General features: G+C 38.8%; 1 protein-coding gene and 1 non-coding gene across 2 annotated transcripts; one reads left to right on the forward strand and one right to left on the reverse strand.

Moving 5' to 3' along the window:
* Positions 1–302: 302 nt before the first annotated feature.
* On the forward strand, positions 303–2,096 carry LOC107824732 (ammonium transporter 1 member 1). The gene has a single exon (XM_016651534.2). It carries the CDS (start codon positions 428–430, stop codon positions 1,898–1,900), a length of 1,473 nt encoding a protein of 490 aa, XP_016507020.1. The 5' UTR covers positions 303–427; the 3' UTR covers positions 1,901–2,096.
* A 3,078-nt stretch (positions 2,097–5,174) lies between these two features.
* LOC142169298 (small nucleolar RNA R71) lies at positions 5,175–5,281 on the reverse strand. Its single transcript, XR_012699006.1, has one exon. It is a non-coding gene; the product is annotated as a small nucleolar RNA R71 (small nucleolar RNA).
* Positions 5,282–18,100: the final 12,819 nt, after the last annotated feature.

Genomic DNA, 18,100 nt, shown 5'->3' on the forward strand with positions numbered 1-18,100 from the left:
CAAAAATTATTGTATATGTCTTCTCCGTTGATTTAGATTAAAGTACCCAAAATCGATTGATCAGATCCGACACGAATCCCACACTCACGTTGTGTCGATATGAGTGCGGCACTGAAAGTGAAGAGTCCGAGCTAGCTTAGGTATGTATCACACGGTACCATTGTCACTATTAAACGACACATTAAAATTATTTCTGTTATTAGATCATTAATTATTAATTAATAAAATTCCAACTAAAAATACCCAAAAACCACTCCAAAGAAAAGTCAAACTTCTCTTTGATTTTCTCTATAAAACAGTATTCTAATAGGCTATCACCACCTTCAACTTATCAACAAGATTCCATTGAATCTCTCCTCCTTCTTCTTCCTTAACCCCAACCCCCTCTCACCCCCACCCCACCCCACCCTAAAAACCACGGGCCGTCATGGCTTGTGAAGTGAACCAACTGGCTCCATTCCTCGGACCCAACACCACCGACGCCGTAGCCGCCGCCACTTATATCTGTAGCCAATTTTCCGATGTATCCAACAAGTTTGTTGATACCGGCTACGCTATCGACTCAACTTATCTCCTCTTCTCGGCTTACCTTGTTTTTTCCATGCAGCTCGGCTTTGCTATGCTCTGCGCGGGCTCTGTCCGCGCAAAGAATACAATGAACATCATGCTTACTAATGTTCTTGACGCTGCGGCTGGTGGGCTTTTTTACTATCTTTTCGGCTTCGCTTTCGCTTGGGGCGGGCCGTCTAACGGCTTCATTGGGCGTCACTTCTTTGGGCTTAAGGAGATCCCTTCTACTTCTTTTGATTACAGTAATTTTCTGTACCAATGGGCTTTTGCTATAGCCGCCGCTGGGATAACTAGCGGCTCTATAGCCGAGAGGACTCAGTTTGTGGCTTATTTGATTTACTCTTCTTTTCTTACCGGCTTTGTTTACCCGGTTGTTTCTCATTGGTTTTGGGCCCCGGATGGATGGGCCAGCCCGACTAATTCAAATTTGTTATTCGAGTCTGGTGTTATCGACTTTGCCGGGTCGGGTGTGGTTCATATGGTGGGTGGGATAGCCGGGTTTTATGGGGCTTTTATTGAAGGTCCGAGAATCGGGCGGTTCGATCATGGGGGTCGGTCCGTTTCGCTCCGTGGGCATAGCGCTTCGCTTGTGGTTCTAGGTACCTTTTTGTTGTGGTTCGGATGGTACGGGTTTAACCCGGGTTCATTTAATAAGATTCTAGTCACTTATGGTACAAGTGGAGGGTATTATGGTCAATGGAGCGCTGTGGGCCGTACCGCGGTGACCACCACCTTAGCGGGTTGCACCGCGGCCCTAACCACGCTCTTCGGTAAGAGGATTCTTTCGGGTCATTGGAACGTGACGGATGTGTGTAACGGACTATTAGGCGGATTTGCAGCAATCACGGCCGGGTGCTCCGTGGTGGAGCCGTGGGCTGCGATCATTTGCGGTTTCGTGGCGGCTTTAGTTTTAATTGGTTGTAACAAGTTAGCGGAGATATTTAAGTATGATGATCCACTTGAAGCAGCACAACTTCATGGTGGTTGTGGTGCATGGGGTATAATTTTCACTGCCTTATTTGCTAAGGGAAGCTATGTGGATCAAGTTTACCCGGGTAGACCGGGTCGACCTCACGGGTTATTCATGGGTGGGGGAGGAAAGCTACTCGGGGCACATATAATCCAGATTCTTGTGATATTCGGGTGGGTCACGGCTACAATGGGTCCACTTTTCTATATTCTTCATAAGTTCAAACTTCTTCGGATCTCTTCTGAGGATGAGATGGCGGGTATGGATCTGACCCGACATGGTGGATTTGCTTATTACCATGATGAAGACCTCAAGCATGGAACGCAAATGAGAAGAATTGAACCAACAAGCTCAAGTTAGAAAAAATATCTTTAATTTCCCTATGTTTACTTTGAACTTTCTATTATTTCTTCTTCAATTTGTTTTAGAAAATTAAATTAGGTGTGTAAGTGAGAAAAAGGAAAAAGAAAAAAAGGAAGGTTGGGTTTTTAAGGGTGTATGGGTGGTTGTCATTGAAGATAATGTGAACATGGACTATATTTATTATTTCTGACTATATGCATTTCCTATGTACATATATATATTTCCTCTTTATTTTAGTCTTGAACATTATTGTGGAACCGTCAAACTTGACTTCTCTGTTTAATTGACTTTCTTAGCACGTAAATTTGATTGAAACTTGAAAAAATATTTGTGAAGTTATGTTGTAAATGTTAAAATGGTGTTTAAACGCGTATTTTATTTGAAAAAAAGTTAAAATTTTGTGAGTTAAAAAAAATATTTTACCCAAAAACTATCCTAAATTAGTTTTTGGAAACTTGATGATTTTTGAAGTTTTTTTTCCAAAACATAATCGTATTTCATAAACAAATAATATTTTTAATTTTTTTTGATAAAATAAAAGTCAAAATCTATGTTCAAATGGGAGCTTCTATTGGTTTTCATTTGCTAAGTCTTTGCGAGTAAAATTATCAGTCTGTGGTACTGGTGAAATAGTTCAGCTTGTTCTAATATTACTGCTATAAAAAAACGTTTATTTATAATCTTGAGAATTTTCAAAATTTTATTAACATCATTGTTTACAAATTTACTTTTTCTTCTTTCATTTTTTGTCGTTTTGATTTTTTTCTCCGTCCTCTTTTTTTGTACTTTCTGGTCATTGCGATTTCATTGATAAGGACTGCAAATGTATCCAAGTTAAGAGGATGTAAACAAAAAAAGTGTTTAGTTAAATCAATCTCACATAAATTAATGTCTTTGTCACAGTTCCTTAGGGGTCATTTGGTACGTGTGGAACCACGAATAATAATTCTGGACAATATTATTTATTTTGTGTTTGATTAAATTTTTAATTTGAAATTAGCAATTTCAGGACTAATTAGTTCCACAATTGCATACGATTTTATCCCATATTGAGTGGGTTAGTAATCCTGAGATTAATTAATTCTAAGGTGAACATTAAAATGAGAAAGATATCTTATCAAAGGCAAGATGAGTTAACTACATGTACAGATTGATGTTGGGTTAAAATGTTATACCTTTAGGACATTACTCGTCCTATATTTTGTTGGTTTAGTGATTTATGGTACGATATTTGAGGTAAATTATGTTGTTTTATATGTAGGAACATCGAAAGAAATAGTTGAATAAAAGTTGCACAAAAAGAGGACAAAAATGTAAGAAAAGAGCGCACAAGCATCAAGTACCCAAGCCGTGCTACAGACCAGGTTTCACGAAATCTATAGCCATGTTGACTACGCTATAGACCAGGCTTCGCGAGGTTTATAGCTAGGTTGACCGCGCTATAGACCAGGCTTTGTGATGTCTATAGCTAGCTTGACCACGCTATAGACCAGACTTCACGAGGTCTATAGCCAGCTTGACCGCGATATAGACCAGGCCTCGTGAGGTCTATACCCAGCTTGACTGCGCTACAGACTAGGCTTCACGAGGTCTATAGCCAGGTGATTAAAAGTCTCGGGTTAAAAGACTCCGACTCGGATTTGGACTGGGGAATTTTGGCCCTAACATATAAATATTTCCCAAATGAGTTAATCTAGGGTGGGACACTATCTTTGAAGAAGTAAAGGCTGCAGAGCACAGTAGAGCAAGAATCAACCGACAATTCCCTTCGTTTATCTCTGTACTTTGAAGTTTAATGTCTTTAAATTTCATGATGATTGTTGATGTATTTATAGGTAGCTAAACTTTCTAATCTAGGGTTTGATGGAAACTATTGGACGATGATTTTCTACTACGTTTAATATAGATTTGCCTTTGATTTTTCTATACTTGTTCAACTACGTTTATATTATGCTTGATTGAAGAACTCTCAATCGATTGTGCCTATTTAGTGTGTATTGCTTGGGAAATGGAACATATTTAGGTAATTTTGAAAAATATCATTCCTAATGTATGTGAGGAATCAATACGGAGGGTTTAAAGGTGGGATTAGGAATAACGAAGCCTTGGTGCGATCATAGTGAGCGGTGAATTAGAGCCAGCTAGCGTAGTTCGAAAGAATACATCTAGTAAATAATGATAGTTACTCGGAAGAGAATTACGACACCCAAAGTAATCACGATCGATGGAGAATACTTAGGCGAATTTATAGAAAACGTTGCCGGGAGGATTGCGACAATAGGGAAAATCATAACCCTAGACTTTTCCAAATCTTTTCCACAACATTACCTTTATTAGTTATAAATTACTGCTTTTTAATTATTTTGCTCTTAGTTTGTAAACATTCAAATAGTTATTTAATATTTCTGAAGGTTGAATACTTGAATTCGTGCGAAACTAGTCGTTGTAATTAGTAGGTTAATTCCTTGTGGGATTCGACACCGGACTTGTAAACCATATTATATTTGCAACGACCGTTTTACCTCTTAGGAGGCATAGTTGGGTGTGATCAAATTTTGGCGTCGTTGCCGTAGAATTAACGGTGTTATTAATTACGGCGAACAGAATTGTTAGAATTTGTAGTTTATTCAGATTTCTCGAATTGAAATTCATTATATTGAAACTCTAATATTTTTAGTCTTGTGTGTTACAGGTGCATGCCTAGAAACTCCTCAAGAACTGGTCAATTGTTTGAAGCATTATCTGATCCTGAGAAAGCTTTCAAGGCATTTAATCGTGCAAACAAGAAGGACAAATGACAACAGAACGAATCGAACTAGATATGGGTGACGTAATAGACAACCCAAACAATAGAAACAATGGGAATGACCCGAACAATCAGGGTGTGGCACCTCTTGTGCCAAAAGCGGCCTTGTATGATTAGGCACAACTCACAGCTGAAAATTTGGCAACCGCAATTGCAGTCCCTCAGATACAAGCGGAGTTATTTCAAATCACAAACAACATGCTACATCTACTGCAGAACAAGGGACTATTTTTTGGGGTATACATTGAAGATCCACAGCATCATCTGAAAAACGTTTTATCAATTTGTGTCACTCAAAGGTAACCGAATGTGACACCGGAAGCAATCAGACTGTTATTGTTTCCATTCTTGGTGACTGGAGAAGCCCAGACTTGGCTCAATTCGCTTCCCACAAACTCCATCACCACTTGGGAGGAATTAGTCAAGGAGTTTTTGAAAATATTCTACCCACCCAATAAAACTGCCAAGCAAGTTGATGAGATATTGAGCTTCAGGCAGAAACCAACTGAAACACTATAAGAAACGTAGGAAAGGTTCAAAGGGATGCTAGTTAAGTGTCCACATCATGGCATTCCAGATCAGATGTTGGGACAAAGGTTTTACATGGGATTGGCAGATAGCTTGAAGGCCAACATTGATGCTTCAGTAGGTAGAGCATTTTTGAGCAAATCATTTAGAGAGTGTAAGGTCATGCTCGATAAAATGGCTCAAAACTCAGGATGGATGACAAGAGACACTACAATCACCTCTGTAGTTCACTCAGTAGCTTTGGACCCAAACAACCCCATAGCCGAGAATATGGCCACGCTGATGACGCAAATGAGTATCCTCACCAAAAAGATTGATGAATCAGGCCAGAAGCAAGTACAGATAGTTGACACGACTAATGGCGGCTTATGTACACTATGCATTAACCAACCATATGTGTGTTCATGGAGTAGTGAACATGAAAGTGACAATCAAAGCTACCAAGAGAATATGAAATATGTCAGCAATTATGGAGGCCAGAGGCAAGGTGGTCAGAATTGGGGTCAGCAGAATCAGTAGTATAGACCAGCACAACAACAGTACAATAACAACAACAATCCTGGAGTTATGCGGCCACAGGGTCAAGTCGGGCCTTACCAAAGGCAACAGGGATACAATCAGCAAAATCAGCAGCTGGCTTATCAACAGCCTCAACAATAACAGATAGTAAGACAAGATGATGGTTGTCTGAAATTAAAGGAATACTGCAACAACTGATTGCATCCAATGGAAAAATGCAAGAGAAGGTTGAAGCATATGACTCGGCGATAAAAGGCATTGAGATTCAATTAGGGCAGATATCTATGGCTCTGAAAAATTGCCCCCAATGGACTTTACCTGCAGACACACATGTCAATTCGAAAGAGCAGGTCCCGAAGCAGCTAATGGCGGTGAGTCTGAGAAATGGTAGAGATCTTGACCTAGAGTAAGAAATTGTTCACAAAAGCCGACCAACTAAGATACTCGTGCCAGTTCCAATTGAAGTAGATGAGTCAACTGAATTAACAGAAGTACGAATCCAACAAGCCTAGGAGGAAATAAACAAGGAAAAAGAGGTTGCAAAGGAGACTGAAAAAGTGCAAGAGAAGGCAGTAAAAAAAGTGCCTGAGCAGGATCGAACTCAAGTCACAGGAAAGAAGCGACCGCCAGTACCCTTCCTGTAGATATCAGAAGGATGAGCAGTATAAGAAATTCATGGAAATGCTGAAGCAGATTCAAGTGAACATTCCACTGATTGATGCCTTGAAGGAGATGCCTGGTTATGCAAAAATGATGAAGGACCTGATGTCTCGCAATTTCGACTTTCAAGACTTGGCAACTGTTACTCTAACTCAGACCTGTAGTGTTATCATGACGAGACCCATAGCTGAGAAGCTAGCCGACCCAGGGAGTTTCACAATCCCATGCAGAATAGGCAGCTATGCTTTTTCTAAAGCATTATGTGATTTGGGGGCAAGCATAAACTTGATTCCATTAGCTATCTATAAAAGGTTAGGCATTGGAAGAGCAAGACCCACATCAATGTTACTACAGCTAGTCGACCGAACGGTGAAGAGGCCATCAGGTATACTTGATGATGTACTTGTGCAAGTTGGAAAGTTTGTGTTTCCAGCAGATTTTGTCATTCTGGACTTCCGGGTTGACGAGGAGATTCCCATAATTTTGGGGCGGCCATTCTTGGCCACTTGGAGAGCTCTGATTGATTGTGAAACTAGGGAGCTAAAGATAAGACTGAATGATGAAGAGATAACATTCAATGTGCAGAAGTCTATGCAGCGACCCAGTGAGTTTGCTAACTGCTCTCTCTGATAGAAGCCGTGGATGTGATTTTGGAGGAGGAAGACGAGGCACTGAATGCAAAAGACCCCCTACCAGCTTTCCTGATGAACCTAGAAGAGGTAGATGGCAAGAATTTGGCATAGTGGGTGTTGTCCCTTGAAGTCCAAGGGTACTGGAAAAGAGAGCTCGAATTTGAGCCTTTACACTTAGAAAAAAGGAAGACCCCTCCAGCTAAGCCATCAATCGAAGAGCCACCACAGTTGGATCTGAAACCCTTGCCATCCCACCTTAGGTATGCTTTCTTGGGACCTAGTTCGACATTGCATGTTATTATCTCATCCTGTTTGGTAGATGTGTAGGTAGAACAACTTTTGCAGGTTCTACAAGAGTGCAAGACTATAATTGGATGGACCATTACAGACATAAAGGGTATCAGTCCAATGTTTTGTATGCATAAGATTCTACTGGAAGCCGCATGACCTATAGCGCACTTGAGCTCGCGTTGAGCCTGGCGCCGTGCGACCTATAGCCCGCTTGAGCTCGTTGCATGCCTCACGTTACAGTTCTGTCGCGAGGTCAGGTAAGTTGTGAATTGTTTTTTTCTTTTTAATCCCCACCGGTTTAAAACACTACACACACACACAACTTCATTAAAACAAAACACTACAAGCCTTAACCCCTATCTCAAAACAAAAACACAAACTCCGTTAAACACACACACACAAACTCCATTGCCCGCCAAATTTACCCACTCCTTCACTCACTAGCAACATCAATTGAAGAGCAATTTCCCCTCATAAGCGTCTAAGGTATGGTTTCTAACTCCTTTCTTTGTCAAATTTCGAATTGTGGAAAGTAATGAAATTGGATAACTTTTGGGGTTGTTCTTCATAGTAACAATGCACTTGTTTGTCCTAACCCTATAAACCCTATAGGAATGGTATTGTTGTTGTGTACAAAAGTGGGAGCATAGAATTCCCAAGCCGATTTGGGAGGGTGAGATAATCCCTCATTCCTACAAGCACTTCCATGGCACTAGTGCATGCTAAGTGTTTGTCAAAATGCCTCAAATGCATTCTTTGTCCCCATTGGAGCCCGAGTCTACGGGATTGTAATAATAGTGCTATGTAGCCTTGTACCACTTGAAATTTTAAGTGTGGGGTGGCTCACCGGTAGCCATATGCTTCGCCATTGTAGGAAACATCCTTATGTCATTGCTTGATTCTCTTGCTAAAATATAGAGGTGAAGTCTGAGTAGCCTCACAAATTGTTGAAGATCACGTGATGAACTCTTAAGTGTTGGGTCGCAATACCATGTTTTGAAATGATTCAATACTTTCACTAGTGACTAATGTCAACTTATGTAGGTACGAATATGCCTCCTAAGAAGGACAACGGTAAAGGCAAGGGCAAAGCCACTACTCCCACCAAAGCTAAGGCTTCCTCCGCACCTCCGCCAAAAAAGAGGAGAGGATGGGAAGCTACTTCAAGCCAGGTTGAGGGGTTATAAGCAGTTGAAGCTATAGCAGCCTCACACCCACAGCCGGCGGAACAATGAGAATTTGGACTTAAGAGTATACCCACATTTGCCAAGGACTGGTACAAGCTTTGTCAACCGAAACATATACACTTTGAGTCGGCCATTCATGAGTGCCGCCTAAAAGCTAAGTATCACTCAATTTGGAAGGGTATTCATGATCTTGGATTGAGCTACGTGTTTGGAAACACTGGGATATCAATGTAAACCTTTTCCATGAATTTTATGTCGGGTATGATCCGAATGATCCTGAGAAGCTGGTGCATATTCTGGGGAGGTTAATTGACTTTTCTGCATCATCTATATGCAATTACTTGGGAGCCCCTGGATAACTTCATTACCTGTCATGCCCCGAACTCGGGGAGGCAGCCTATTAGATTTATTTCTACCCAAACTCATCCATGAATTAAGAAAATACATATTTTTGTTAATCAAACAATAAAGTGATCATTTCTGCAATATCAATTTCTTACCATTAGTTACTTCATTTTAAAGTCTCAAACTTCACACACATTTTTTATAGTCTGAAGTGGAAATAGTAATTCAAACACAACATAACTAGTTTGACTTCTCTAGCACCAATATACAACCCACGCTATGTCTACGGAGCCTCTATAGATACAGAAGAGCACTATGATAATGCCAAAAATAAGGCCTCGGCTATACTTCAAACACAATACACAAGGAATAAAAGATACATGACCCCGAAATAAAGTGGGGCTCACAAAGCCTGCTGGGAAGAGAGTGTACCGCTATCACTGATCAGTGTTTCCTGCTGTGGAACCACCTATATCCATTGAAGATACAGTGCCCCCGGCAAAAGGGACGTTCGTACATATGGAATAGTACTAGTATGAATGACAAAGCACTCTCTCAATAGAATGATAAATAATATTAGCAAGTACAATCATAATATCAGTGAAGCCTCAAACAACATTAAACCTCAAATTAAGATCAAGACAATGCTCAAAAAAAAAATCATATTTTAAGTTGGGAGGTCTTTAGTACCAATTGCCACCATTCACGATTTCAATATTCACAATACCAATACCACCGTAGTTTTAACACGGAGTCCGATCACGACTCGATCGGCTAGGCCATCTCATTAGAGACATCAACCTTTTTATACCAATTATCTCATTTCATACTTCTTTCACATCTTTTCATATCATTGGCACTAGTTGCCACAACTATAAAATCATTATTGGCATGTCGGCCATATTTAATAATTCATGCTCACCTTTTTCACTTTCAAACATCATCATCATCAACATCCACAACACTGTATTCCAAATCAATGTTTCTAGTACACATGTGAGCAATTAAGAGTCTTAGGCACATAGAGATTTTTTCACAAAATTTGGCATAATAGCCTTCGTTTGAGCTTGACTTGAAATCGCAACATTATTACTGCACATCCCATACTTTGAACATATTCCCAATGATAACATAACATGATAGAAGCATTTTAGGATACATATTGAACATATATCTTTCAACACAAGCTTATTCGGAATAGCAAATTTTATAATTTATAACTTGAAACTTTCAAGGATAATGTGGGATTTAATCCTAAGAGAAGAGTTTAGCCAACATACCTCAATGGAGCTTCCTTAAACTCTAAGATGTTCCGGAATTCTTAGCAACTTCAATCTATTTGAGAAATATAAAAAATTGAACCAAAATTAGGAAAATGATCATGGTTCTAGCTCATTTGAGCATTTTATCAAACACTAGGTGTGCATTAAGGTTTCAAGGTCCTTTTATGGAGAATTCCATCATCACACAATACATTCTTTACCATTTTTAGCTCAGCAATCCTCTTACACCCTTTGATAACACATGCATGCTAAATAACCAACTCTCATACCCAAGAATCATCTTACTAATTTCCCATTTCTAGTTAACTTTCGAAATGAAGGGTTAGGGTATACAATCTTACCTCTAGGATGAAGGCCTTGTGAGTTTTCCTTGTGAATTTCCCCAAATCTTGAGCAAAGATTGATGAAAAATTATCTCTCTCTCTCTCTATTTCCTGGTTGGATTTCAAGGCGTGAACAAGATCTCGATGAACAAAACACTTCATCTAGTTCCTCTCTCTAGAACACTCTCACTTCTCTCTAAAATATCAGATTTTAGCTCAAAAATGACTTAACCCCTCTCTCTACCCGGCCTTGGGGTATTGAATGAGCTCCTACATGCGCGGCCATGCGCCTGGGCAAGTGGCCGCGCACCTGAGGCAGAAATTCTCTAATATGCGCGGCCGTGCATCTGGGCACGCATATGGCCCGCAGACCTGTTATGCGATCGCACAGTCGACCGCATAATGGCATCCAAAGCTGCCCATTCCTGCCTTACTCTACGACCATTATGCAGTCCGCAGAGTGATTCTGCGGACGCATAGTGGGCCATAGAAATACATTTTTCTGCCCAAAAATTTCCTTAAATCCTCAAACACGTAAGCCTACTTCGGCACTACGAAACCTTAAATTCCTTATGCAAAATTTTACAGGGTCTTACATTACCCGTCCTACATATCTGACGCTGAGACACACTCTCGGTGGTGTCAATTCTATGGCCGCTTGGGTTTGTGACAAGAAGACCCAACGTCATAGGATATTTCTAAAGAAAAAAATGAAGTCGGAAGCTCATGCATGGTTGAAATTGATCAACATACGCTTATACCATGCAACTATGAGACTCTTATTAGCCGTGAAAAGGGTATGCATGTCGTACTTCCTAATGACTAGCCAGAAAGTGAATATGGGCCACTTGATACACTACCAGATGGCGCAGGTGAGAACAAGCAAGAGAATTGATAGATTATCCTTCAGTAACATGTTGACTCAGTATCTGAGAAAAGAAGATGTGGAGAATGAGCGAGCTTTTGATGTAGTCATTCCACCGCCCCTCCGACGGACGGACATCACCAGCATTCGGGTGAAGGAGGAGTGCCGAGCGTACTGCTCGCGATGACAGCTTTATGGCCCATTTTTATGGGATGATGGACTTGCAGCTTAGGATAGGAGGGAGGTCGGCACTACGGAAGAGAGGACCATCTTGGAGGAGAGTTTATCACTCAATGCTCATGCCCATCAATTGGTTTTGCTTGGTGATGGCCAATGACTCCCAGAGGATGAGGATGTCAACACGCCAGAGTATTCCGAGGCCGAGCCAGAGCAGTCCGAAGAGGATGATGATGCTGATGCTGAGGAGGGAGCAGAGGATATGAGTGGACAACTGTAGATGAGGCCTTCGAAGATGTAGGCGATGACGATGATTGATCAGGGAGTTTTTTACCTCTTAATTATCATTGTTTTGATCTTTTTACCTCTTAAAGTACTTTAATTATAAAATGAGCACTAAAAGAAATAAGGAGAAAACTTGGGTGGCTTTTGAGTAGAACCAATGAATGAAAGAAAGGTGCACTTATATTGTAAAGAACACACCACTAGTAGGAAAACCAAAAGTATTGTTGAAAAGAAAAAAAATATGGCAAAAAAAAATAAGAATATCTTGTTCTTGCTAGTGGATATGAATTAAAGTAGTTCTTAAAGAAAGACGAAATACTTTGGGGATGATATTATTTGTGAAATTACAGCTGGGTTGAAGAAATATGCGCTTAAGTTAATTTTGTGATACGTTAAAGAGCTTAGGAGAGTCAGTCACTATTTCCAAATATATCCTACCCGTCCTTTAGCCCACATTATAATCATAAAAAGTCCTAATTGATATTAGATCGAGCAAGCCTATATTAGTAGAGGTTTATATAATGGGAAAATCTATGGTACTTTGTGCAGGCATGTGACTTCTTTGTGAGAGCGAAGGATTTCTTTGAGATATGTGAGTCATTGAAATATATTTGAGCATTTGATTTGAATGTGTGGATTCAACTTACTCTCTTATTCTTGTTGTAAGGGCACATGATTTCGCAAGGGATAGGTGACGTTATTAGATTTTTCTATGATGTTAAGTGTTCGAGCCATGAATGCATTATGATATTGAATCGGTGTGTGAGGTTAGGATTGTTATAAGCATGTTGTCTTGTTGTTGAATAAATTTTTGAAGTATGGCATAAAGTAAAGGTAAGTGTGTGTTAAAGGCATATGCTAAAGTTTAATTGTTGCTATCAACCATAGTCATAGGTATGGTGTGCTTCGGATGTGCTAAAAGAAAATAAAGTGCTCAATGTTAGTGTGAATTGGTGGTTGACTCGAGGACCAGCAACGTTTAAGTGTGGGGTGGTGATGTTCGGCCAAAATGCTATACCTTTAGCATATTACTTGCCCTATATTTTGTTGGTTTAGAGATTTGTGGTGCGAGATTTGAGCTAAATTGTATTTTTTTTATGTGTAGGAACATCGAAAGAAACAGTCGAATGAAAGTTACACAAAAAAAGGACAAAAATGCAAGAAAAGAGCGCAAAAGCATCAAGTATCCAAAACGTGCTACAGACTAGGCTTCGCGAAGTCTATGGCCAAGTTGACCGCGCTATAGACCAGGCTTCACGAGGTCTATAGCCAGGTTAATCGCACTATAGACAGGTTTTGCGAGGTCTATAGCCAGGTTAACCGCAATATAAACCAGGCTTCACGAGGTCTATATCCAGGTTGACTGCGCTATAGACCACGCCTCACGAGATCTATAGCTAGCTTGACCGCGCTACAGACCAGGCTTCGCGAGGTCCATAGCTAGGTGATTAAAAGTCGCGGGTTAAAAGACTCTGACCCGGATTTGGATTGGGAAATTTTGGCCCTAACATATAAATACTTCCCAAATGAGTTAATTTAGGGTAGGGCACTATCTTTGGAGAAGAAAAGGTTGCAGAGCACGGTGGAGCAAGAATCAACCGACAATTTCCTCCGTTTATCTCTGTACTTTGTAGTTTAATATATTTAAACTTCATGATGATTGTTGATATATTTATAAGTAGCTAAACTTTCTAATCTATGGTTTGATGGAACCTATTGGAGGATGATTTTCTACTACGTTTAATATAGATTCGCCTTTGATTTTTCTCTACTTGTTCAATTACGTTTATATTGTGGTTGATTGAAGAGCTCTCAATCGTTTGTGCCTATTTAGTGTGTATTGCTTGGGAAAGGGTACATATTTAGGTAGTTGTTGAATAACATCACTCCTAACGTATGTGAGGAATCAATATGGAGGGTTTAAAGGTGGGATTAGGAATAACGAAACTTTGGTACGATCCGTGTGAGCAGTGAATTAGAGCCAGGTAGCGTAGTTCGGAAGAATACGTCTAGTAAATTGTGGTAGTTACTCGGAAGAGAATTACGACACCCAAAGTACTCACGATCGGTAGAAAATACTTAGGCAAATTTATAGAAAACGTAGCGGGGAGGATTCCGACAATAGGAAAAATCATAACCCTAGACTTTTTCAATCTTTTCCACAACATTTCCTTTATTAGTTATAAATTACTTCATTTTAATTACTTCGCTCTTAGTTGGTAAACATTCAAATCGTTATTTAATATTTCTCAAGGTTGAATACTTGAATTCGTGTGAAACTATTGGATGTAATTAGTAGATTAATTCCCTGTGAGATTCGACTCCGTACTTGTAAATCGGATTATATTTGCAACGACCGTTAGACCTCCTAGGAGGCATAGTTGGGCGTGATCACAGATATATGAATCATTTTGCTTCTGAAAAATAGAAAGAAAGTATGATATTTTGTTTCAAATAAGAGTTGTGTGAGTACTGAAATAGTTTTCTCTACAAAACAAAAATCGAAAGTTATTATACAAGCAGGTTACAGTCATGCAACATTGATATGATTACTTTTTTTTTTTGGCTACATAAAAAAGTTATGAAAAAAGGAACAAAACTAAAATTAAGTATAGTTAGTACCAATATTAACAAACAAAATCAATCCCGTAACAGTTGACATATTGTTTCTATTATTGTTTATCCGAAAAATCAAATAATGCTAAATTTATGTATGGTTCTAAGGATACGTAATATTCTTTGATACAAAGATAACAATACAAGTATTTTGACTATGAGAATGAGAATGATGAACAGAAAAAAATGGATAGGACGAAGTAAGTCAGGCACAAGAGGAAATCTTTGTCTGTAAGAAAGGGTCTGTTGTTTTTCAATCTATCCAATGTGTGCAGTGTTTACAAGGATTTTTCCTTTTATAATAGAGGGTCATTACATTATTTATAACAAAAATAATAAAATAAAGCATATAGTGGAGAACCCATGATGATTTGTCTCTTCCTCGAATCCTGCCAAGATTCTCTCTCTTGGTGCGGTTGTAACGGCTCTTGTCTGTGAGCTCGATACTGGCTCGAACTCGATACTGGATCGAACCCGTCACTGGGTTGGCCCTTCGTTGTGCCTTCCGGCCCCAGGTGCCAAGTTGTTGGTTTCATCTTGAAGGTCAGCTTCGTGGTCGATAGGTAAAGCCATTGCTGATTTGAAGTTGTAAGCTGGTGTGTACTGTAGGTTTATATCAAACAATCACCGTTATCCTTAGCCCCACGATGGGTGCCAAACTGTTTACCCGAAAAATCAGATAATGCTAAATTTATGTATGGTTCTAAGGATACGTAATATCGTTTGATACAAAGATAACAATACAAGTATTTTGACTATGAGAATGAGAATGATGAACAGAAAATGGATAGGACGAAGTAAGTCGGGCACAAGGGAAAATCTTTGTCTGTAAGAAAGGGTCTGTTGTTTTTCAATCTATCCAATGTGTGCAGTGGATCCCCCTTTTATAATAGAGGGTCATTATATTATTTATAACAAAAATAATAAAATAAAGCATATAGTGGAGAACCCATGATGATTTATCTCTTTCTCGATTCCTGCCAAAATTTTCTTTCTTGGTGCGGTTGTAACGGTTCTTGTCTGTGAGCTCGATACTGGCTCGAACCCGTCACTGGGTCGGCTCTTCGGTCTTGGCTTGAGTTCGACCTTCGGGGTGGGTGTGATGCATTTCCGACCTCGAAGCAATGCCTCGAGCTCGATAAGATTATCGAACCGACTCCTCGAGCAGCCTTCGGACTCGAGGCTCGTTTATACCGTCTTCGGAGCTTATTGCCAAAATTCTACTTCTATTTCTTGCCACTCGATCTCGATCGAACGTAGGAAAACCGAAATCTATTTTGACCGTATACAATTATAACACATACTCAAAATTCCTTTTGAAAGAGAAATTAAAAGAAATCTTTTTTGCAAAGGACTATTTGTTGGACAAAATTATTTGGTACCTATATATATTATATACCTTGCGGAATCAATCGAAATAAAGAGAAACTCATTCGAACATTACAATTATAAAAAATGAATGAAAAGGACTTAGAACGTGAAAAAGATAAGAGGATGAACTATTAAAAGATAGACGCGTACAAAGCAAAGGAAGATTCATGGGAATCTCCTAGTCTAAAGGTGACCAAACTTTATGTGAATGGAAGAGAATCTCGTGATGCCAAAAAGATTGGAACTTTGAAAGGGAAAAAAAAGGTGCAATGAATATTCTACTGAATTAAATGCAACTTTTGTCTATGTGTGGGTGCCCATACGCATGCCTTGAATGCTGAATTAAAGTTGGATGTCAAGACTCAAGAGAAGACACGCCTAATATTGAAAAGACCATTTTGTTCGTTATTTAGACTTGTCCTTTTTCGTGTTTTTTTCTTGCCATTGTGGAACTTTTTTTTTTATAGTTATTTGCTAGTATTTGAAAAACTTATCGACCTCGTTAATTCAAATTTGCGTCACATTATACAGGTAGGTACTCCTTATTAAGATTTTCTCAATTCTCATGATTATAAATTGAAATTTATGATTAAAGGCAGAGAATTATATCCATCCACCAAATCCCTAAACATTCTGTTTACCAAGAAAATTGGCATATGATTATTTCTAAAAGTAATAGAATGTATGAAGTTCGTCCGAGAAAAAACAAAAAAAAGACTTTTTGAATTGAATAAACGATCATATAATAGAGTGGCGGATTACTTGACAAGAGCAACTAGATCAGTAATAGAAAGAGTGGCTAAATGAACATGTGTTTTAGTCGGGGTCTAACGGGATACCTTAAAGTTCTCATTTGCACCTTTCCTTTCCTCTTTCTCCTTTCTTCTCATCTCTCGGGCCTCAACTAGATTTGCTCCATTTTGCTCAGTTGGGGAGTGGAGGTACCTTTGAGTGGCGTATGGGCTATAATATTTATGTTAGCAGGGGTAAAACTCGGCAGGCTGGCTAAGATTGTATCCTTCCGAACGGACAAGGTCGGTTTGATGATCGAGAGCTTGCATGGAGTCGCATTGCTACCACGGGCTTGGACTTATTTCAACATTTCTATGTTTTTTTAATTGAGTGAAGACATATGTCCAACCGATTCACAATAAATAAATGTGATTGAAAAAATTTAAAAGAAAAAAAAAAAGAGAGAAAGAAAGAAAAGGGGCTTATTCGTGACATTTAGTACACAAGCACCGATGTCGAAACATTAAGTGATGTATCTGAAATTGAAATATGAGATTTTCGAATTATTACTCATATAACTCAATCACTTAACCACCTTCTTAGACACTTGTCATTTTCATTATTAGCTCCATTCAATTTTAAAACGCTTTTAGAGAAGTATTTGCTTTTAAAAAAAGGAACTCACTTTATTTGGTTTAAAATTAATCATTATTCAGGAAATCAAGTTATTTGGGTCTCCACTCTACAAAAACAGAAACCAAGTTATACTCAAATTCTAAAATCAAATGAACAAGTTCCTAAAAATGATCAGCCACTTTAGTCTTGTATTTCTTTGATCCTAGGGCTCTTTCTTTTCTCTCTTTTGTTTTCCCCATTTTTAAGATGACATTTGTTATTGTTACAAGCAGCTTAACTGCTAATTCTTGAATGATGCAGGTTTAAAACATATAATAATAACATATGTTTAATTTTAATTATCAACTTTTTTTTGATATTTTTATTTAGCAATTTTTGTATATATAAAGGTATTCTGTGTTTCAGCCTAAGACGTGTTGCATCTAACCCCCCAAATACCAATACTGATACAGGATAACTTTTTCCACTAAGAGTAGGTTTATGGAAAGAAATTGCCAAATTAGTATTTAAACTCTGATCTTTCATGATATGTATTTCGATTTGATCAATTGATACTCGAGAGTCGACACTAACTTAAATTTGTTTATTTATTTTAGTCGATGATTCGTATCTAGTATAGTTGGAAATTTTCTAAACGAGTTTTAAAATGAAATGATATATCCTCCCCTTGGAGAAAAGGAAAAGTACTCTTATCCATCATGAAAATACGAATTCACACTCAAAATCATTATTTTTTAATACACGTCTCTAAAATAACGTCTAACGCGATGATAATATATTTGCGGTATCGAACAATAAAATGAAAAAAAAAAATACTTAGGAGAAAGAGGAGCCTCATACACACAATTGATGAGGGGGAAAAAGTTATCTACACCCAACTATAGGGGATATTCGTTCATCGGTGGATTGTGTATGTAGGAATCTCCCATCTCCTTTTGTCA

The sequence above is a fragment of the Nicotiana tabacum genome, chromosome 14 (assembly GCF_000715075.1).
Source record: "Nicotiana tabacum cultivar K326 chromosome 14, ASM71507v2, whole genome shotgun sequence".
Classification (NCBI taxonomy): domain Eukaryota; kingdom Viridiplantae; phylum Streptophyta; class Magnoliopsida; order Solanales; family Solanaceae; genus Nicotiana; species Nicotiana tabacum.

Bases quoted from the DNA above. Each gene is read 5' to 3' on its own strand.
- LOC107824732 (XM_016651534.2), top strand. From the start codon at position 428: ATGGCTTGTGAAGTGAACCAACTGGCTCCATTCCTCGGACCCAACACC.